Here is a 22,595-nt window from a genome sequence, read left to right as displayed (position 1 = left end):
AGCAATTGAAATCACTGTTCAACAATTTTAAGGATACAAAATTAATAATAAGACTATGTATTGTATTCATTTGAGCATCTTGGTATGAGCTTTTTGCCAATTCTGTAAATATAGGGGTGTAGCTAATACCAAAAATACTGTTTTATCATATTATAGCAATATATACTACAGTAATCCAGATTTTGTCTCAGAATATATCCAAATGGATGTTTGGATGGAAATACACCTTCCAGAAACAAACAAATGTTCAAATATGAATTAATCCCTTCTCTGAACTTCACAGAATGTGCACAGTTACCCAATATAGCACGTTCCCTAATCTATTCCTTAATCTGTGATCTTTGAAGGTTTTCTCTTTATTACTTTTTCTGCCTACATCCTAAAACTGGAACTTCCAGTGTGAGAGAGCCAGTCTGGTGTAGTGGTTAAGAGCATGGGACTGGGACTCAGACGACCTGGGTTCTAGTCCCCACTCAGCCATGGAGCCAACTGGGTGACTTTGGGCCAGTCACAGACTCTCAGCCCAACCTACCTCACAGGGTTGTTGTTGTGGGGATAAGATGGAGGAGGAGATGTAAGCTGCCTTGAGCCCTTTGTAGGAAAAAGGCAGGAAATATAAATAAATAAATAAATAAATAAATAAATAAATAAATAAATAAATAAATAAATCTTCCAGAGCATTTGTATTTAGGAAAATAAAGATGGTGGCTTCAACTGCAACTAGCAAGGGAACTGGCACAATTACCCACACCCCAATCACCAGGAGCGTGGACACTGGCATTTGCCCAGTTATGTCACTTGGTGGTAACAGGGTAGTTTAGCTATTCTGACTACTCTAGAGATTTGGCAAAGTTTTATCCTCTAAGGGTATGCACTGTGTGCTCTTTCAAATATATTTTTGAAGCCTTCTATAAAGCCTGGGTATTCCCACTTTTGGAAAAGTAGCATTTGGCTTTAAGGGGCAATGTGTTGAATAGGATTCCGGATACAAAGAAATTACAGAAACAAGATGCCTCTATTTTCTCTAGCAAAGTGTGGATATATGCAAGAATCATTTGAAGAAGCATGTTCATTAAGGAAGTTGATAAGGAGCTTTCAAAGTAATTGAACAAATAAATAGTGTGTGTGTGGGGGGTGGGATGCTCATAATGATCGCAACAACACATTCCCAAGGTGTTCTAGCAATGGTACAGATGCTGGACTGTAAAGTTATTCTTACAATGCCAACGTTGAGACAAGAAATGGAACCAAGAGACAAGAATATCCCAATCTATGTCATGGCATGCAATGTAGAATAGACAGGCTAGTCTGGTGTTTATTTCCCTTTAAGACATTCTTTCATACACCTTTCATACAAAGTGTGGGGAAAGATACCATATTTGCTGCTATTTTATTAGTCTTATGAAATACAGGTGGTCCGTGGGCTACAAAGATCCAGGTTATGAACAACATATACTTAAAAACAAGCAAACCCAGAAGTCCCACCTTCTCCTCAAGCAGCAAGTGGTGCCTGCAGGCATACACTTGCCTACTGCTGCTTGCCCCCAGATGAGCTGCAAGTCAGAACTTGTAGCAGGCAGCTGAGGAAGGAAGGAAGGAAGGAAGGAAGGAAGGAAGGAAGGAAGGAAGGAAGGAAAAGTGGCATTGATGAACTGTGAAGTCAGAACTTGAAGGAGGGAAGAAAAGGAAGAGAAGGAAGGAAGGAGGGAAAAGTGCTACTGACATACTGTGAAGTCAGAACTAGAAAGTGACCCCTTCCCCAGCAGCACACTCAAACCCTGACTCTCCAGCACCAGGTCCATCCTCTTCAACACCAGTCCTATCTCCTTCTCACCCAGTTAATGTTAGCTCAAGAAATGTTAACCTTTCATAATCTCTTCACTGTTTTTCTATCTTTCTGTCTAAACTGTGTTAAGAACTGTACTGTATACTTACATACATACAGATTTTTTCTCTCTCTGTTTAGTACCTGTAGTTACTTTATTATTACTGTATTGTTATCATTATTAAAATGCCCTGTTGAGGTTAAGATGTTTTAGTGTGTATTGAAATGTTTCTTAAGTATTTTGTATTCTTTTCATATACATGATTCAGCTTACATACAAATTTGACTTGAGGTCATTCTCAGGAGCAGAACTCATCTGTAATCCAGGGACTACCTGTAGACGATAGGTGCCCTGCCATTCTTCTAACCTGTTTCCGTGATCCCTTCCATCTTCTGTGTCAGCACTTCTAAAAGTGATTCAACCCCCTTATCATCCCAGACAGGGCTTAAATAAATCATCTTTCCATGCATGGCTTACCCATAACTTTTGTATTGTAAGCCACCTAGGAAGGCCTCTCCACAGTTATAGGCAGCCTATAAATACATGTATAAATAAATATTTGTCCACCATATTCTTCACAACTCAGTATAAAACAATTTAGTTTATAGTGTGCTCTCAGTTTTCTTAATTCAGATTGCTTAGCCAATTATTGCTTGTCACCTGTATCCTGTGCCTAGGATGACCATCTAGTTCAAGTCATTACCTTCCTTGCTTCCTTACTTGCTTACTTGCTTATATTTTTATAGATTATCACACTAGCCACATGGGTCTCTGAATGATTTACAGACTCTTATGGATAGGGCCAAAGGCAGAGCTCTTAGATATGACTAATCTGAATATTTTAAAATCCTGTCCATCTTCTGAGGAAGACTTTTAAACCCCGAGCGCTTCCCAGATGTATACTGGCAAACTTGACATACATGAACCTTAGGAAGAATCTAGTATAAAGTAGTCAGTGGGGAGGAAAGCACTTGAGAACACTTTTTATTAGAACTCTTCTTATTTCCTCTGATGAATAAGAGATGATACCATGCAGGAAAGTATCTACCATGCTGTCAAGTCTCACTGCAGCATTCAGTGTATAGGATCAGGCTAGCAGGAATAATATACCCCCACTACTAATTTGCATCTGGTTGTAGACAGTCGACCTTGAGGTTTTAGTTAAAAAACAAAACAGCATGACGTGAAGTTTATCCACCATTGTTGTAAAGAACCAATTCTAGCATATTAGATGGAAGACCTTCTGATATTGTATTAGTTTCTCCCATGCTTCCTGCCTTAGTCTTGCAGAAAGTTCCCAAACCTCACAGATTTGGAACTTTGCTCTCACTCAGAGATGCATTGCCATTGGGGAGGATACCGCAAGAAGGGCTTTAAAAAAAGAGCAAGAGAGCGCGCTCGTAGGCCACACTGCAGCCTTCTAAATAATTCATCAGGTTTGGTAGATGCGATTCTTGCTTTGCATTCTGTTCAGGGCACTGGTGGGCATTTTAATTATTAACTTCCAACCAAGTGTCACGATGTGTGTGTTGAATTGACATGTGCGTATCTTGGAAAAATAACTCCATGATTTGATGGGAAGTGTGCCTGTGCTAGAAGAGCTTTGCGTTGTACCCTGCATTCCAGCTGGCAGCTGTGCAGGGCATTCCAGGCCAGCCAGGAAATGTAACAGATGCCTTGCTGTGTCTGCGACATGTCCAAGCTGAGAGGTTGTACATACCACACAAAGGGACCATGATACCTGCTGATTCTTTTGCAATGGCTTGGCTGTATTTCCAGGGTAAATTGCATGCCATTGTGAATAAAGAACATGGCTATAGACCTATACATTTGGGGGGTTTTTAAACCCAACAGTGCATCAATTCTTCACAGGTTTGCAGTAATAAAAACCTTGCATTACAGTTAGGATTGCTAAATACATTGTGCTGGATTCCTTTTTTCCCCTGGTGTGTGGATGGGTTGTGAGACTCAAGAGTATCTGAATTGCATTATTCTAAGCTGTTTTAGGGATCTGTTTAACTCTGGGAGGCTCACCAGCAAGGGATTATAGTATGCTGGAAATCTCCTGAAACAATAAAATATTGGCTGGCAGCTTTATTGCACTGCCTGCTGTCTTTGGAGGAGCAGCACTTTGTATGATAGAGCTTTTATTTAAAAAAAAATGTAATTGGGCATACCGCAGTTTGGAGCTGGATTCTGTCTGTACTTTCATTAACATAATTCAATCATTTTGCAGTTACAAGATGTTTAGTAGTTCTAGTTTAAAAATCTACTTGTTGTTTAGGATAGTCTGTGAAGTGGAGAAAAATAATACTTTTTTCCTCTGTTGTTCAATTTGATGGTGTATAAAGAGAGCCAGAACTGGCTTTATTAATTTATTTCCCTCAATTGGTTTGCAACCTTTTTATAACCTTCATTTTCTTTTTCTTAACAAAAAACAACAAAAAACAAAAAATGAGCTTATATTTGCCTAAGTTAACACTTTTTTCATAGCCCTTAATTTAATCTAGGGCCTACACATGCACCTTACATCACTAAAGAAGGTTGCTTCTCTCAGATTATATAGGTATCAGTAGGTGTCAAAACAGAATTATAAACATTCCTGATTTGTAAACTTCTTCCCCTTCTTGATCTGTATTTTCCTTTGTGGTTGTGATGCTTCCTTTGCATTCCTTAGCATCCGTTGCATGATGCTTTAAAAATCTGTAGAAAAGGCTTTCTTTCCTCTCCACCCCCCATTTGGTTTTGGCTGGGAGGATGTTCTGTCATCTGGCAAGGAGACCAGAAAAAGGTACATGACAAACATAGAGACAGATTGTATGTCTCCTTAAAAACAACTCTTTGGTAGATGGAGCAAAGTTGTCCTTATGGAACCTTCCAATGGCTTTGAGTGGTGCTAACAAGGGAAAGAAGAGGTATTTCTTGGGACAATAGAGATGGTTGCATGAATTTTCTCTCTTTTCTTGGAGCCATTTTCAAGGAATGTTACACAGCTGGAGACACTTGAAGTAACTGCAAATGGCTGAGGAGGTAAAAGGAAATTCAAGGCAAATGGGAGAGGGGAGAAGATTTTTTTCCCTTGATACCAGCCCTTAAACAGGATTTTTTCCCCCTGGGGACTCCTCTGGGGAACTGAAAAGGGAGTGAATTAGCTGTTGAGTTATATTAGTATGGAAAGTGAATATTTTTATATGATTAGAATTTTTCTAGTTTTAATACAAGAAAACTTACTGGCATCCCATTGTGAAGCAGTGTAAGGAATTGCTTCATGTTCTCATAAATGTTTGGTATGAAATAAAGTGGCAAGGATAAACTTTCCTGCCCTTCTGTTTCTTGTTTCCGTACTGTTGTTCTGTTCTGGCAGGTTGAGGAAAGGAGCCAGAAACTGCTCTTACTTTTAAAAAATTGGTTTTAAATAATAAACATTGAAACTTAGAAAAAAGGGAAAATAATACTGATATAATAGGAGAAATAAACCTAAGTAACCAAAATAGGATTCTAGAGTTACAAAAAATTCAAAGAACTAATGTTAAGATGTATTTGGTATTTGCAATCTGGCCAACATTTGTGAGACCTTAAAATGAATGTTTTTGCATACTGAATAGGGATAGACACAACTTGCACAGGACTTAACGATCACGTGAAATGTGTGCACATTAATGTGTGTTAAAATATTATGGCTAATTATAAAATGTTTGGCCTATAATAACTAATACTAAGTCACCTTAAGCTGTTAAAGAGAAAAGCAAAGCCATAATTAGTTATAACTGTAAAGCAGAAAATGCCTTTCTCCTTTTCGGGAAGGAAGGCATTCACTCCTTTGCCAGAATGGTCAATAAATGATGCAAGCAGGGAAATGGCATCAGTTGTTTAGTCCATTTTTTATCAGACAAAGTGATTCAGTGAACAATGACCGCTGAACTGAGGTAGACATTTTGAGGCAAATAAACACGAATAGATTTGAATTTGTTTGAATTCTTTTTACACTTAGTGCTTCTGCCTAATGAAAAAGATACTTTAAGATCTAAAACTGCCAAACCAGACTTTCCTCAGTCTGGAGCTGCCCAGATGTGTTAAACTACAACTTCCATCATCACAGCCAGCATGGACATACATTGGCTTGCTGGCTGAGGATAAGTGTTGCAGCCCAACATGAGGGAGCATTAGGTTGGGGAAGGCTGTCCTAAGCTGTTGTGTGTATACATGCATGTAAACCAACTTCACTTATACATAAATTTTCTGTCATTGCATTTGTTATTACTCAGAAATGGCCATTCTGAATCTCCTTATCAGTCATAATCTCAGGAAAAAAATAAATAGGTAATTAACTTAGGGGGAAGTACCATTTTTGTGACTAAGATTTTGTCAGACCGAAACAAATTATATGCTTTCCACTTGTGCTTCTTTTACAAGCCATGTTGTTTCAAACTGCAGCTTCTCAGCAATGAAGAATGGAAATGCATTTATTAATAAAAGTGAAGTTACTGTGGTATAAATGTAGTAATTAATCCTTTCTTCATTTTCAGCCTTTGTATATCAGAATTTGTGATGAACAAGTCTACTTGGTAGGCAGATTTTCTAAGGGGGTGGCAAGTGAGACTTCTGTGGGTACTAATGCTTTAGTACACCTACCAGACATTAATTAGTGGTTCCATACGTTTTTCGTGGGTTTTGAGCCCTATAAAGATGTCCCCACAGATGAAAGTTCATTCTCATGGAATATAAATTTGGTTTTAGTGAATTTCACATGGCTATATTTTTAAATTCTGCAGTCCTGGGTCACATCTGTTAACAGCCTTGTAAATAAGCCCACAAAAGTTACTGGACTGTTGGGGGCTGGCAGAGAAGGATGGCCACCTGCATTTCTCTTCTGGATGCAGAGGATGGCTTACCTCTTCCAGTAGCCTACTTGGTTTATGTGTTAATCAGAAAGGAGGGGTAGAGTTCTTCATACCTCTTTCACCAGCCCACTTACCTTTCTGTTTATAATTCTTGGTTGCTTATAGCTATCAGGCTAGCACTTAAGTTGAAGGCTGTAAAACAGATGACAACAGAGGAATTACAGCAACATGTACAATCAAGCCCTACCACTCATATTTTATTACAATTATTTTTTCAACATGATGACTTGATGGAGCCCACTGATTAAATTGTAGGTAGCAAGTATAGCCACTTGATAAGGCTATTGCCAGTGATCAATTGAGGCAATGTAGCACAAAATGTGATTCTTTTTACAGTTCCTCAAGCTCTACAGTCTAGCAAACTCCAACTATGAATGGAGAAATCTGCCAGGTTCGATAGTACTCAAGTTCATCTCATTTTTGCATCAGTTTGCAATTTTTTAAGCACTAAAAATTCACATTTTTGTTCGCATTTATTTAAATGTATGCATTTGTAGGCACTTTCCTAAATATACAGACTTTCTAAGTGATCTTTTGTTAGCATTCCCCTAATATATACATTTTTGTGCACACTTTCCTCTGTTTTACATACTTTCACTGCTTTTTCCCATTATGCTCATTTCTGATTTTATTTTTTATTCATGAACTATATCACATTATTCATGAACATGCAACCATTCCAGATTTTTATAGGTTTGGGAAACACACATTTGGCTTATCTGTATGAATGGAAGAAAATGTTCACCTACTCCTAGTCACAAATGTCTCATTTATTCAACATAGGGCCTGTTTGCACGCACCCTGGATGGTTAGTTGTGATGCCTGAACCCTCTGGCTTGTTGCAAGATAAACAATCAGAATTTTAACCCAGCAATAGACTATTGGTTCAAATTCTAAGATGCTTCATCTTTAACAATCCAGAGTGACAAGTTCAGACATTGTGACCAGCAATTGAGGTTGTTGAAAAAACAGAAGTGGAAAAAGGGGTGGGGGGCAATGCTCCTGGGTTATTTAGCCTTAGATTGTTTTGTAAAGCAGATGCTGCAAGCAGGTGAGAGGCAGTGCACCCATGTGCCATGTGTTGCTCGTTTTCAACTAGGCCTTTGAGTTGTGTGAACTAGATAAGGGCATAGAAGTATGTGCTGAAAGGGTGATGGATTATTTTAAATCTTAATTTTAAAAGCTTATTTGCTTTTACAAGTGGAAGCTGGAAGTGGAGTCAAAATTTTAAAAGTCAAAATTTGATTCTTCTTTCCTTACTTTTGCTGCTGATGTAGCATGTGCTTCATACAGCAGTTATTTCTTCCCCTTCATCCACAGCTTTTGTGTTGTGACTTTCCTCCATGCACAAGATGTTGTCTTGCTACTTGCTATCTTTTTATTTCCCCTTGGAAAATAAAAAAACAAAAGAGTAAATATTATGTCAAGCAGGAATATGCATCGTGGTACTAACAGGTGGTTTCTGGTCCTCGGCGGAGACTTGAATTGAGTTGGTAAAAGAGTCTGAACAGGGGAACCAAGCTCTTCACTGGGCAAAACCAAGCTGTAGAGCTTGCTATTATTTATGTTGGAATAGGAAACTACTGTAAAAGTATGTTATTTAATTTTTATTACTGGTTTGGTTACTAGCCTTGTTCATGTCTTATTTCAGACAAGATGAACAAATTATGCTGGGGCCTATTAATGGGTAAGCCCTCTCCCCCAAAACCATATAAATATCATAAAGTAGTGCCAAAGATCAAATGAGGACATTGACTAAAACCCTTCATCTACTTGGTCACTAGAAATCCATGGAATATTTATGGGAGGAGAAGGAAATTTGAGTGCCATTGTGGTGGAGCAGCTAAAGTGCTGGCTTTGTATGTGGGAATCTCGCTCAGCTATAAGACCTTACTAGGTGGCCTTGAGCCTATATCACAAACTATCTGTGGTGCTCTGAGCTTCTTTTGGAGAAAGGGAGGAGAGAATACAAAGGTGCGAAATAGAAAATACTTTTGCATGCCTGTACTTTAAATGTTTTTTATAATAATTCTGCTTCATAAAACATGGCATTGAATATTCATCCTGTCATGTCCCCAAGGGATAAAGGTTCATAGTCTGGAAGTGCTCCTAGATTCTGAATTACCATTGGAGTCACAGGTGGACTCAGTGACTAGAAGCACCACTTATCAGCTTAGACTGATTTGCAAGATATGACCCTATCTGGACTGGCAGAGCCTAGCAACACTGATCCACACTCTGGTAACCTGTCCTTTGCACTACTGTGATGCACTCTGTGTGGGGCTGCCTTTGAAAAAAAAACAGCCAGAGACTTGGATTGGTTTAACATAAAGCAGTGAGGCTACTAATGGGGACTGGCCTATACAAATATAGCACGTCAATTCTCTATCAACTACATTGGGCTCGGGCCAATTCAAAATGCTAACATTAACATTTAAAGCTCTAAAAGGTTTGGGGCCAGGCTATCTGAAGGAACACCACCTTCCTTGTGTGCCTGCCCAAACCCTGAAAACATCAGTGGAGGTGCTTCTTAGAAGCCCCTTCTAAAGGAAGCAAGGACGGTGCCTGCTAGGGGAAGGCCTTCTCAGTTATGGCACCCCATCCATGGAATCACTTTCCTAAAGGGGTGCACCTGGCACTCACTCCCTGTTCCTTTTGGCATCAGGTGAAACCCTTTTTATTTACACAATATTTTACCTTCATTTTTACCATATTTTACTGTACCTCAGAATGAGTTTAGCTGCAGTGGTGGTGGTGGGATTTTGTATTGGGCTGTATTATATTATGGTATTTATTAATGGGATTATTGTGTTTTCATTATATGTGTCTTTTATATGTATTTTATATTAATTATGGTATTTCCAATTTTGTAAACTGCCCAGGGAGCCTTTGAGCTGATGAACGGTGAAGAAATGTAATAAATAAATGAAATGTTAAACACTTAAGACAGCTAAGTCTTTTTGATTATATTCAGACTTGTGGAGATATATTCCTTTGTCAAGAAGGACAGTAATATGTTGTGGGGAATTTAATTTGAAACTGATGCTCTTGAGATACATTGACAACCAGTACTGAAATTTATAGAGGTTTTTGTTTTAATCAGAACAAGAGGAAGGGCTATTCCTGAGCTAGGCTATATGTACTAGGCTATACTGTATGCTGAGCAAGAGCCCAGACATAATAGTTGAGGCATCAGTCTTCAGCCAGTCTTCTGCTCAAGTACAGGAACTTGCCATTCCCTTTGACCAAAAGTACACTTCTGAATTCCTTTGTTTTTGAAGCTGCTACGGTGTTGCATATATTTGTTTGGGTGATGAAAGAACCAGAATCCCAGTTGCAGATTATTCTCAATGGCAACCATTGGCCTTTTATCAGTCTTAACAAGACTCTCTTATAATACCAAGTATAGAAGCTTGTTTTCTTTTTGGTAGCCTTGATGATGATGAAATTGGTCCTGCACTCACTGATAGAGTCGTGAGATATGTGTTGGCTTCTTTCTTGTTTTTAGCTGACCTGAAACTACAGATTTACTTGTGTATTTTATTTGTTTCTATATTTGTGTTTTTAACAGAGTGCAGCTGCAGCACCAAGTCCAGTACTTGGAAACATTCCTCCAAACGATGGGATGCCAGGGGGACCCATTCCTCCAGGTTTCTTTCAGGTAAGAGTTGCACCTTCTGATTTCTGTACTTGTTTTCTCTATGTATGCACATGAATGGATTTTTAAGCATCTCAATGAAGTCTCAAAGACACTTTTAAAATAAAACAGCCAGAGATATCCAATTAAATACAGGGCTCTTCTTAACTCTCTAGCTGTTGCAGTGGAAGTGAGCTATATCTCTCTTGTCTAGAAAGCAAGATTTGCTTCTTTTTCTAAAAGTTCAAGATTTTGAAAAGCTACATGTGCATGCACACACACAAATTTGTTGGCCACGATAGGTTTGTGAAATTCAGCAAGTTCAGGATTTAGGTTCTACTTTTCTCCCTTTATGGTTAACCACTTGATTTTTTCCAATCGCCATCACTGAAAACTTTTAACAAAACCAGCTTAAGCTTAGCCACAGCCAAAAAGCATGAACAGCCTGAGCCAAAGCTGCTTCATAGGAATAGTGAGGGAGGAATCTCATATTAAACAGATAGGTCTTTCCTGGAGTTTCTCCTGCATTCTCATAGGAATGTTAGTTTTTTGTTACATGTGATTCTTGGTAATAGGTTTGTGAAAACATGTTATGGAGTATCATGTTAAATCTACTACTATTACAAAACATATGAAGTTAAGAGCAAAACCAAAATGTGCTATGGTTGGGTAAATTTATGGTCAAAGCAGATATTACTTTAAATCTGTGTGTAGCAGACATATCTTTCTGCTTTACCTTTCAGTTTTGCTCTAGAGTGGGTGCAGCAGGTCAATTCTTGTTCTTCTTACCTCTCAACCCATTCTGGTTCCCCCATGCAGATTGAGCCTTTTGCATGTATTTGCATAAAGCTAAAGAAGGGAAGTAGTTGCTAGGCAACAAATAAACATTATTTTGTGTCACACAGAAGGGTCCAGTTGGAGACTGTGAACTGGAGAGTGCTTTAATTTGTACTTAAGTAATTTGCCATTGTTTTCCTATTATTTATAAAGATACAGATCTAAATCTCCACTATTTACATATTGATCTAATTTTGTAGTTACTTAACTTCAAATGTGTATGAGCTTTTGGCACCTATTAAGAAAAAGTTGGTAACCTAGACACAATATCTGTGGGGGTGGGGGCAGATTAGTTACCATTGTATTTCTTGTCTTCTGGTACTTTTTAAAGGATATCTTCAGGATCATCTTTGTAACCGTGATGGTCAGAGTTGTGATTAAAAAAAAAAAAAGAAAGCTGGGATATTCATCCTAACAAGAGGAATTGGCAATAAAAATAGAGTAGTTCTTTTAAGTATTTTAGTATTTCTTCATGTTTAAGATCCATTATCCTTGTCCCTGTAGCATGGTTTTAGCTCTTGTACCTAATGATAGTTTTAGTGATCTCAGCTGTGTTTTATTTTGTACTGTGTTGGTATGTCTGTTGGTTATATTTTTGTTAGTGATTATTTTGTAGTTTATAGTGTCTATTTTAATTTGCCTTGTACAATACCTAGATAACTTTATTTTATGTAGATTGTAATAAACTGTAAACTGTAGGTTAGTTGCCGTGTAAGGTTGTTGGTAGGAATTTTTGCATTATTCCTCATGAATAAACATTTGTTTTACCTTATTTGAGTTATCAGTTATATATAGGAACCTATAAAATTTAAGCACATGATTGCATGATTGGGAATGAATATCTTTTTAGGGACATTTATGCAGTGGAAAAAAGTACTGATTTTGAGGTACTAAAATGGTTTAAGTGGGTTGAAATAAAAGAAAAAAAGATGTGAAATGGTAGCATCTGCTAGTAATGCAAGTTTTGTATGCCTTGGGTACAACATATGTGGTACCAGGAGTTCAATCTGTTTGACAAAGAGTATCACCCTCTTCCAGCACGTTTTATATGTTTTTCAGAAGGGGTTTGTTTGTGTGTGTGTGAATAGCCCTGGGTAAAGACCCTGAAGGTAAACATTTCAGTAAACTGAACATGTGCTGAATTTTTAATTTGGGTGAAGTATATTTTTGATTCTGTAATGAATATATAGGCATATTTGTCCCACATAGCTAATATGTGTTTCTCTTTCTTACCACCTACTTAATGCTTTTTTTTACTCTAAAAATATAAGAAGAGCCTTGCTGGATCAGATCAAAAGCCTGTCTAGTTGGGCATCCTGTGTTCTATAGTGTTCAACCTGGTGCCTAAGGGAAGTCTGCAAGCAGGGCATGAGGGCAGTAGCACCCTCCTGCTCATGCCCCCCAACAAGTAGGATTCACTTTAAAGTTGGTGGATATCACTACATCTTGAGAAACAGATGCTATAGTTTAATTATATGCTGTATGTGGAGTTACTTTGGTCTGCCTTAAATCTCCCAGCATTGGATGAACCCAAGCTCTAGTACTGTGAGAAAGCGAGAAACTTTTCTTCCTCTCCATCCTAGGGCAAGCTTGTACTTAAAAGACTTTTCAAGCTATACATCCTAGGTTCTTCATTGTGGTTTTTGTGCATCACACATGGGTGTTGTGCCTGCAGAGTGCCATGTTTGGGAAGATTCCTTTAGCTAAGCCTAGCATGTTTGGCGGGAGCCCCATTCCCCTTTCCATTTTATAAATAGGTGGGCTTTCTCAGTTCACTTTCAATTGCTGGTTGCAGTGCCTCAGGACCTCTTGCTCTTACCATAGCCTTTTACCTCACACTAGTTCTCTCACAACTCCATTTATTATTCCTTCTCAATTTTCTAAGACTCTTTCAGTCTCCACATTCATTTATTTCTCATTCTCTTATTCCCATTTCTCACGAACTCCCCCCTTCCACCTTATTGCCACACACACACACAAATTGTTCTCATTTCATTTGTTGTTTGGAATGCCTGTCTGGACATTGCTTGGCCTAGGTTCATAGGGCCCTGACCTCAAATCTATTTTCCATGTTCCTGTGTCTGTTGTGCAGAGCCCAAAGTGTTCACCAGTGCCAGTAGGAAGGTCATTCCATGGCAGTTAAGCTGAAAAATATGTTGCTGCCAATGAGATTTCTTTTTATAACTTTAGCTTCCATACAGGGGGCATGAGCTGCCACACCAGCTAACCCTTCCCTCCCTTGGGTATGTCCCACTCTTGCAAAATCCTCCTTCCACATGCCAATGGAAAGACTAGGCTTCCAGAACTTTTAAATTCCTAGCAACACCCCTGCTGCCTATACTGGCAAATCTGCAGAATTTTTTTTAAAAAATCTCCTCGTCCATGGGCTGGACTGCATTATGAATGCATACCTTATATAATTTACCTTATAGTGATACATTTCAGTCAACCTATATATTAGCATCCTTCTGCAACCAGATGTTCTGCAGATGTTTTATATTACTTCTCCAGTGCTTACTGGAGCTGGTGGGAGTTGAAGTGCAAAATATTTGGAGTGTACCATGTTAGGGAAACCTGCTTTGCAGTAGTTGTTTCATTAAGTGCAACAGAAAATAAGGGCACAAGAAGTGATGTGCCAGAGAATCAAACTCAGGTTTTATGCTGCATACTCTTTGTCATTTAAAGCCATTTTCTAGTGGCAGTTTTGTGGATTCTACTCAGAAGTATTCTTCCTCCTTCTGGCAGTAGACAGTATCTACCTTCAAACAGTGAGGTTAGTCTGGAGAGTGGGGTCTAATATGCCTAGATATACTCTCTGTTGGTGACAGGAAGAACAATACTCATTGAGCTTCTCATAAGTCAGTTAACTTCAAAGTATCTCATTAGGGTTTTCTATCAGCACAACAGAATGTGCTTGGAAAGTCAGACTTGAGCCATGAAGATGCAGTGCTTCATCATTGGTTGAGAATACTGAAGAAGGATGTTAAGGAAGAGACCAAGGCATCCCATCTGGTGTCCTCCAGATGGTTTAGCCTAGAACTCCCAGCATTCCTTACTACTGGCCCACTTGGCTGCAGCTGAGTGAAACTTGGAAGTCCAAAATACCTGGAGGGCACTAGGTTGGAAAAGCTGCTGTAGACATACTGGGAGTTGAGTATAGGGGAGAGAATGGAAAGAGTTGTTTAAAGAGCCATGGAACTTTCTGGCAATTGAAAATGGTAGGGCCATGGGCAGGCTCAACAGATGTGGTGGGGAGGCAAGGCTAATAAACATTGACCCTTTTAAGCTGTTGCCAATGGCCATGACACTTAAAGAATGGAGATAACATATCAGGGGCCCTGTGTGCAGTTTCTCTGAGGACTTCCAATAGCACTTGCAAAGCTTTCCATGCCCCCCTTCAGAAATTTATTTTTACTAAAAGAAATTGTTGAAAAACATGAGGACCTTCATGTTTCTAAACTTGCTGCTGAACAGTAAATAGGAGGAGGAGAGCAGAGCAGAGCAGAGCTTCTTGGCCCCATTCCATCATCTTGTGTTCCATCAACCTTTGCTTTCTCTCTTTCTTCCTCTGTCCTAACCCCTGTCTCTCCCATCTCCACCCCTAGCCCTCTTCCACCCACCTCCTTATCTTGCTATTTCCACTCCCAGCCTCAGGCCTAGATATTTTTTCTCTCCTCAGCCTCTTCACCTTACTTTTTCTCCCCACCCTAGCCTCAAGCTTTGCTCTTTATCTCCCATTTGCCTTGTTGTTCCCCTTTCCTTCCAGCCTCTCCCCTCACTGCTTCACCTTCCAACCTCTTTTGACTTGCCAGGCAGTCATGATGGGATTAGACACAACCTCTAGGGAGAATTATTTATGGTAGAGCCCATGGATCTAAAAAGGCTATGGATCCCTGCAAAAGATGACCCTTCTATCACCATCATGTTAGGCATGTGTTAGCATATATTATTACATCACCATCATCATCATACGCTCTATAACATGTTTATGACCATGCAGAAATACAAGTTGCAGTATTTGCCAGTGATTAGGGAAAGAATAACTGTGTAATTAGGCCCAAAGTGAGGTGAAGAAGGCAATGCCTGAAGTTGTCTCTGGGCCAAACAGGTCTGTAAACAAGTGAGAGAGAATACTGCTATATTGGGTCTGTGATTCTCTTTCAGTTTCTATAAGAGAAAGTACAAGAATGTGAAAAAGAACAGGAAGTTGTTTAGTCCTGGTTTCAAATCAGGAATTGTTGCATTAGCCTCCAAAATTCTCAGTCAACTTACCGAAAAACTATGAACAGTTGCACATGTTGATCAGAGAGGAAAACAAGTGATTTAGCATTTCACCCTCTTGTCCAGTTTCGCAAAACTACTGCTGAGTAGAAGTGGGCTTTGTGCTTTGTGGTGGAGACAGACTCTTTGGGCAGTGCACCCTTAGTAAGTTTCCTTATGCCCATTTGGCCCAGATGTTGGTGATGGCTATTGCTACTTCTCTTCTTCCAACCCAAAAGGGCAGGTGAGTGGATTGAACAGTAGCAACCGGGGTCAGGGAGAGCTACAAGGTGGCCGGCTGTTGCTTTGCCTTCTCACAAAAAAGTAACTTCAGGGACTCTGTCAGCAGTGGCCAGCCAATAAAGAGATAAGATTTGTCAAATGCCCTATACACTAATCACTTACACTGGCATTTCCTAGTAACATGCACAGTTCACAGCATTGAGGGAACTAGTCTTTTTGAAGATGCTGGTTCTGTATTGAGAAGTGTTTGTTCTTTATATCATAGCTGCTTTTGTGGGCTAAGGTCACTGGAGGAATAAGTATTCAGATATCTAGATGTACATCTCTGTTCGGGGCGGGGGTGGAAATAGGAGCTTCTATATGAGTTTGAACTGCATAATAATAATGTTTCTAAATGCAGTCTTGAAAACATTTGTGAGTGTATCTGCATGTTTATTGTTATACACTTGGTGACTATGTATTTTCCTACTAAATTTTGAACACTGTGTGTAGCATTTTGAAAATCTCTCTGATGAAATGGAAAGTTGAACATAAATCAATGTCTGTTGCTGTGTTAGCTATGCATCAGCAGCTAGTGAGAGATGCACCTAACAATGCATTAGCAAGTTTGTGTTCCTACACTGCCCCCTAATGCACTGGGACCTTGGGAGCCAGCAGACAATGGTATTTCTCAGTGCTTTTGTATTTGATTCCCTGCATTCTTTTCAAGCTAACAAACTGGATTTGTTTACTCGTTTATAATTCTGTTAAAGAATAAATGAATTTAAAGTGGGCAAAAGAAGAGTCTATGTGCTACATCATGTAATACTAATTTTATACATGGATGTAAGTCAGTTCCATGTCAGAAATGACAGGTATCTAACATCACAAATGATGTGTGCCCAGTTGTGTTTCACCATGGGAACCTATCACAGATTGGGGCTTTGTACCACATGTATGGGTAAACTTGCACCATACCTGATGGAATTCACACAGTTTCTTATGTGGAAACCATAGTCAGAAATGTAATGTTAAATGTTGAGTTCTTTCTTGAAACTTTCAATTTGTCTGTCAGGATTTGTTTCGAAAGCCTTTTAAAAAATCATGTTTTATGCAAACTATTTTATGGTGATGACTGGATGGCTCTAGCTTAAGGAACTGATGTGCAGAGAATAATTTGTTTGGAGAGCTGTAAAATTCAATTATTATCTCCAAATTTTTTTTGCATTTCTTAGCTTTTCCGGCACAATTGACATTGTAATAAAAATGAAATGTCAAGTCCATGCTATTTAACAAATACTTGGCAATTTGTTGCAGTATTTTAAGGGGGTTTGGGAAGAAACTGGAGTGTGCAGGTGGGGAAGGAAGTTAAGAGGGAATGAAAAAGGAAGTGTGCATCTGTTTTTAGCAGGGAAAACTTAATGCTTTTCTGGCTGCTTGTTAGCTGTTATATACAAGCCTGAACATACAATCATATATTTCTACCCTCTCCTTTACAAGCCTTAAGCTGCTGATACCCTGTCAGTCTTGTTGACAGGCAGATCTTCACCATGTTCATATGCCAGTTTCCTCTTCTGCCACAGTGGCTGCATTTGCTTCCCTGGTTAATAATTCTGACTTCAAGGAGAGACAGTTCTCCCCAATACTAGCATATTTTATTTTCCTCAAAAGTACAGTTCAGCACAAATTCATCTATTTTGGTGCTTTTAAACTCTTTGAAAGAAAAATCCTTCTCATTAGTACTGTGGTGTCACACATTTACATCTTTTTTTTCAGACGTTCTTTGGTAGTTGCCAGAATGGGTTTTGTGCAGCCCTACAGTGAATTCCCAGATGATGTCCCAGAATGCAGCAGGGTCACAGACGGAAAAAACAGAAATGTTTTAGCACTTCTGTTCACTTATGCATGACTGCTTAGAATACTGAAAATGGAATATGGGAGGGTATTCATATGAGGGGGTGTAGCCGTACCTACTTCTGCATGTTCCTGGCAGTCACAGCTGCTGGCATGAAGACTCTCCACGCATTTGGACCAAACCTCAAAAAATTATGGCTGCTTCCATAGAATGTCACCATGGAGAAGCATTTTTAATGTACATTTTAAACTGACTGATTTGGATTGCTGCCAAGCATGAAAGCTGAATTACATCCCAATCAGAAGCAACTACACAGGAACCACCAGGATTTTGGGAGTTAGGAAAATCACCCGTTTGACCTATAAATAGATAACTTAGGGAAAACAATACGGCTTGAAGAAAAACAAAGTTTTCTGTGTAGGGTTTTTTTTTGGGGGGGGATGCATAGTTCAAGGAACACTATGTCCTATAGCTGTGAATGGGATATTGGAAGTCAATTTAGCCATTTCTTTGGGTCTATAGAAAATACAGAGTTGCATAGTTATGTGTATGTGTACCAATGTTTGAATACATCCTGTTAGCTTACTAGAAATAGCAGTCAACCTGAAATTGTTAGCTTATCAGTTACTGTGTTTTCCCTCAATTTGTGACAATTTTTAATAAAAGCTAGTCATTGATCACTTTGGCTCTTGTTGAGCCCACTGTGATACAAAAGTAAAGCTCATTACGTTACTGCACAGAGCAAGAGGCTTGCTTTGTATCCAAGATATCAGGAGGTTTTCCGTTAAATTCATATAGTTGAATTGCAGTGTTTGTACTCAGTGTGTTGACATTGCTCTTAGTATATACAAGTTATATTTATGCATGTATTGAATTTATATCTGGATTTTTATATAGGTCTATATGATCTTCCTTCTCCCTGTTTTATCCTTACAACAGCCTAGGTAGGCTAGACTGAGAATCTTCATGGCCATGTGGAAACTAGATCTCACAGAATCCTTGAGTCCCAGTCCAACACTTTCACCACCATAGCACCCCAGCCCTAGCTGTATCTTTTAAACCATCCTCAAGGGCATCCCCCACATAAAGAGCATTGCAACAGTCCAATGCCAAAGTTATCAGTACACGGATTATAGAAGTTAAACCATCCTTGTCAACGAACAGGCAACCAAAGTTGGTAAAAGGTGCACCATGCCATGAAATTCACTTGGTCTTCTAATATTGATGATGATGAACCTAGGAGTACTAGTTTCGGAACAGCTTTTCTTTCAGAGGGATACAATCCTCTCTAGTACAGGTAAATTTCCTGATTTTTGGACTGGGGAACTATTTGCCTGGAGTAACTTCATCTTACTGGTTTTTTAGTTTCTGCTGATTGGTCTTCCTGCAGCCCACCACTGTGTCTAAGTATTGGTTCAGATCTTGCTTTAGAAACAATAGAGAAACAGAGCTGATTGTTAGTGTACTAGTAACATATTGCCCCCAGTCTCCTAATGATTTCACCCCAATGGCTTTGTATAAATAGAAAGATAGATGTCAAGTAGCAATGTTAAACATCTATATTTATCAACTGCCATCATAAATTAAAGAAAATTTGCTCTGGAAAGTATTTTACCCACAATAAAAGAATACCCACAGGTCAAAATATCATTCATAACCGGCAGGAGAAAAAATCCTCTTCAGTCCAATTTTTATTTAAAGGGAAAGTGTGAAAATATGTATCTTCCCCAGACAATTTTTGCTGAGTACTTGCTACTGTTTGTGAGAGAGTTTGAGTAATTTCAAAAGTCAAGTTCTAGTTGTGTGTGTTTTTTTAAATCATAGTTGAAGTTAATGTGTTTGGGATTTGCACAAACCATTTCCATTAGGTAATTGGCTAGTGAAATAGTTGCATGCAATAGTCTATCCCCACTGAGTCCACCTGGCACCAGTTCTGCTATCTTTTCAGTGCCAGGTTAAGACTGTCTTTTTTCTCAGAGACATTTAATAGCATATGGGGGGCTTTTATATCAGTCTACAAGTATTGGAAAAACTGTTTTAGCTGCTCAGATTGTCTTAAATTCTGTTTTAAATTTTGTATATTGGAAATTTAATGTTTTTTATTGTATTACATTTTACTGGATTGTGGAATCATTCAGAGATCTTCAGCTATTGGGTGGTATTGAAATGAAATTAATAATAGTAATATTATTCTAGACTTGGCCCCACTGCACTAATCTTATAGGTTGTTGCTGTTTTTTTAAATCAAACTCTTGCAGCATACTGCTTGTATAAGATACCCTAAGATAAGCATTTAAAATATAGCATATTTATATTTCTGAGTTACTCCATAATTGTTGACTAGCTGGCACCTCTGATAGTTGGTCAGCCTTAGTTTTTTCTCTTTGCAGTTACTGTTTAATTTGTGCAACTTAAGTGTTCTTGTTGGTCCCTATTCAGCTTGAATCTGCATAATCACACCTGTTAATGATGAATGAGTCAGACTGTGGCTGCATTAGCACAAAATACTAAACCCAAACTGCTGATAATTCTGCCGGTTGGTTTTGCATGATGCCCACTCATCCCCACATGACTCCTCTTGCAAGTGGGTGTGGCTGAAGTAACCAGAAATTTAGCTGGACTGAAAAGTTGCATGTCACATGCCAATCTAAACTCTGGCTTCTTGCTCTTCTAGCAAACCTAGATCTAGATAACATCAAAGCCTGGCTTCAAATTCTGGCTTGTTAGAGGTGAGACAAACACAGGAGTCTAGGTTCAGACATAACACCTGGTAAGTTTCTGGTTACTTGAGCCACTTGCAGAAGGAACTATATATATTAATTTGCTGTTACGGACAGCCAGGATTCTCAGCAATGTGGGCTTAAAGGTTTTGTGCAAATGCAGTCTATGTGTCAAATACTGCAGTGACAACTTTGAGTGCATTCATTCTACATCCCAGGCATAAGGTGGAGCTAAGTCAGTGTGACCTGATAAAATGAAGCATCTCCTCTTGCTATTTGAGGAACTGCTTCTGATTTGTGTGGGGAAACTGAGCAAAGATGTACTTACAAGTTATGATTTCCTTGTAATAGTTTTTCATCTAGATTGAGAAAATACTGTCTGGACAAAATTACTTCCAATTTTCCATTCTAGGAGGTGAGGAAGAGTATTTGCCAACAGATTCAGTCACAAAAAAAAAGGGTACCAAAGTGCAGCCCCTGGTTTTATATTCTTGGTTCTGGTCCATTTTTTTTTTTTTTTTTTTTTTGAAAGCTAGGCTTATTAGAGTCTGCCAGCTTGGAGAGACATTTGCAGTAGGGTCGTTGAGACTCTCAACACTTCTCATGGTGTCCTAGATTCTTAAGGGGAGCAGTTGGGTGACACTGCTGTGTGTCACTCTCTTTTCCTCAAAATTAGGAATCTTCAGTAGACCACATGAGGTAGAAAAATGACTTTGTTCTGAGCAAAGAAAAGAAACTTATGAAATCCAACAAGAAATTATTCTGTTTCACTCTTTTCATGGTTGGCTTTCCAATTGAAAATCTGATATAGCTGATTAGCTGGCTTCCCATATTTTTTTAGGAAAATATACTATTGAAAATTTGATATTGTTAAAGGCTTTCTTGTTAGTCTAATTCCATAACACAAAATTAAAGTTTCATTATGTCATTTTATTCCAACTATCTTCTTGGGACAAACCACTTACAAAACTCACTCAGCCAACTGAAAGACAAACCCCATCATTTTGGTATCACTGTAATTAATAGATCTGACTTGAAACATGTAACTTGTGGGTTGAAGTTCTTAACAAGATGGTTGGCACTGATTATTTTAAGCAAAGTTTGTACCTTATGTTTATTAGCAATAAATCAATCTATTTTATCAAATCCCATAGCCTAAATCCCCAGGAATGGCTTCTACTCATTGGACCTTTATCCATTGCCCTGGTTTTCTTGTCTAACAACAGTCTTCTCCCATTCTTCCACACCAGTCGCATACAATGGTACTTCCTTTGGGGGGAAAAAAATCTTCCCAACCTGTCCTAAGTCTTTACTCCTTCTCCTTTTCACAAGGCTTTCATGGTATAATTGCACATACACTTCTAGACAGAGATGCTCCAAAAGAATCCATTTTCCCTCCACAACATTCTTTTCTGCATTTCTCTTAGCTCACTGTGAAGGTCAGAGCCACTGCTTAGAGGCCAGAGCTTGTCCTTTGCCATTTCCACAGCAGCTGCAAGATTTCTGCTGATTCTTCCCCATTATGTGGTTGACACTGTACCTTGCCTCCTGAAAATTGAGAGGAGGAAGGATTCAATCCCTCGGTCCTCTCTGAAGATATCATTGCCATTCTGTGGGGCTTAATGTGGAGTTCTTATACATGATCTCAGTTATCTTCACAGTGTCCCTGTAAGGTAGATCATTTTTATTTTCCAAATATCCTCTTATGCTCAGACACATTTTAGATGAAGAAGATTGCCTTGGGGATGGTCACAGATTCCTTTGGGCCCTTGACATAATGTCACTGATGGGCTTTCTAGCTGCCTGCTGACAAGGTGTCTCTGCCTGCCCTCCCCCCATAAAAACAGAGCCAGCCACCCAGAACTGTCGTCCTGCCTGCCACCAAAGCTCCCATCTGCCTGCTGCCAATCCCCCAGTCATCCTATACTTCACAAGCCTACCACCCACCCACCCCGCACTGTTGCTCATAAGTTGGTGCTTGTATCTTGGAACTATCTACAATGTAGGTGATGCTGATCACCGATTCCAGAAGGTGATGCTGGAGGACTATGGCTCTATGGAGTACCACAGGGTTCCATTTTGTCCCCCTTGCTATTTAACTTCTACATGAAACCACTGGGAGAGGTCATCAGGAGGTCTGGCCTGAGGAGTCACCAGTATGCTGATGACACCCAGCTCTACTTCTCTTTTATAACTAATCCAGGTGAGGCAGTGGCTGTCCTGAACCAGTGCCTGGCCGAGGTAGTGGGCTGGATGAGGGCCAATAAATTGAAACTCAATCCAGATAAGACGGAGGTCCTTTTGGTAGGTGGTTCAGGTTTTCAGGTAAGTGATTTT

At 39.1% G+C, this 22,595-nt stretch overlaps 1 protein-coding gene across 6 annotated transcripts in view; it reads left to right on the top strand.

The window, feature by feature from the left end:
• The window catches only part of SSBP3 (single stranded DNA binding protein 3), a 217,085-nt gene that overhangs the window by 141,236 nt on the left and 53,254 nt on the right, over positions 1 to 22,595 (top strand). For all 6 annotated transcript variants that reach the window (XM_044430020.1, XM_044430021.1, XM_044430019.1 and 3 more), the window contains exon 5: positions 10,299 to 10,388. In XM_044430020.1, the coding sequence (XP_044285955.1) occupies positions 10,299 to 10,388 (90 nt within the window). The remainder of the gene's footprint in view (positions 1 to 10,298; positions 10,389 to 22,595) is intronic.

The sequence above is a fragment of the Varanus komodoensis genome, unplaced genomic scaffold, assembly GCF_004798865.1.
Source record: "Varanus komodoensis strain SLA01 unplaced genomic scaffold, ASM479886v1 scaffold20_1, whole genome shotgun sequence".
In the NCBI taxonomy this organism is placed as follows: Eukaryota; Metazoa; Chordata; class Lepidosauria; order Squamata; family Varanidae; genus Varanus; species Varanus komodoensis.
This window is presented reverse-complemented; position numbering and strand designations above follow the sequence as displayed.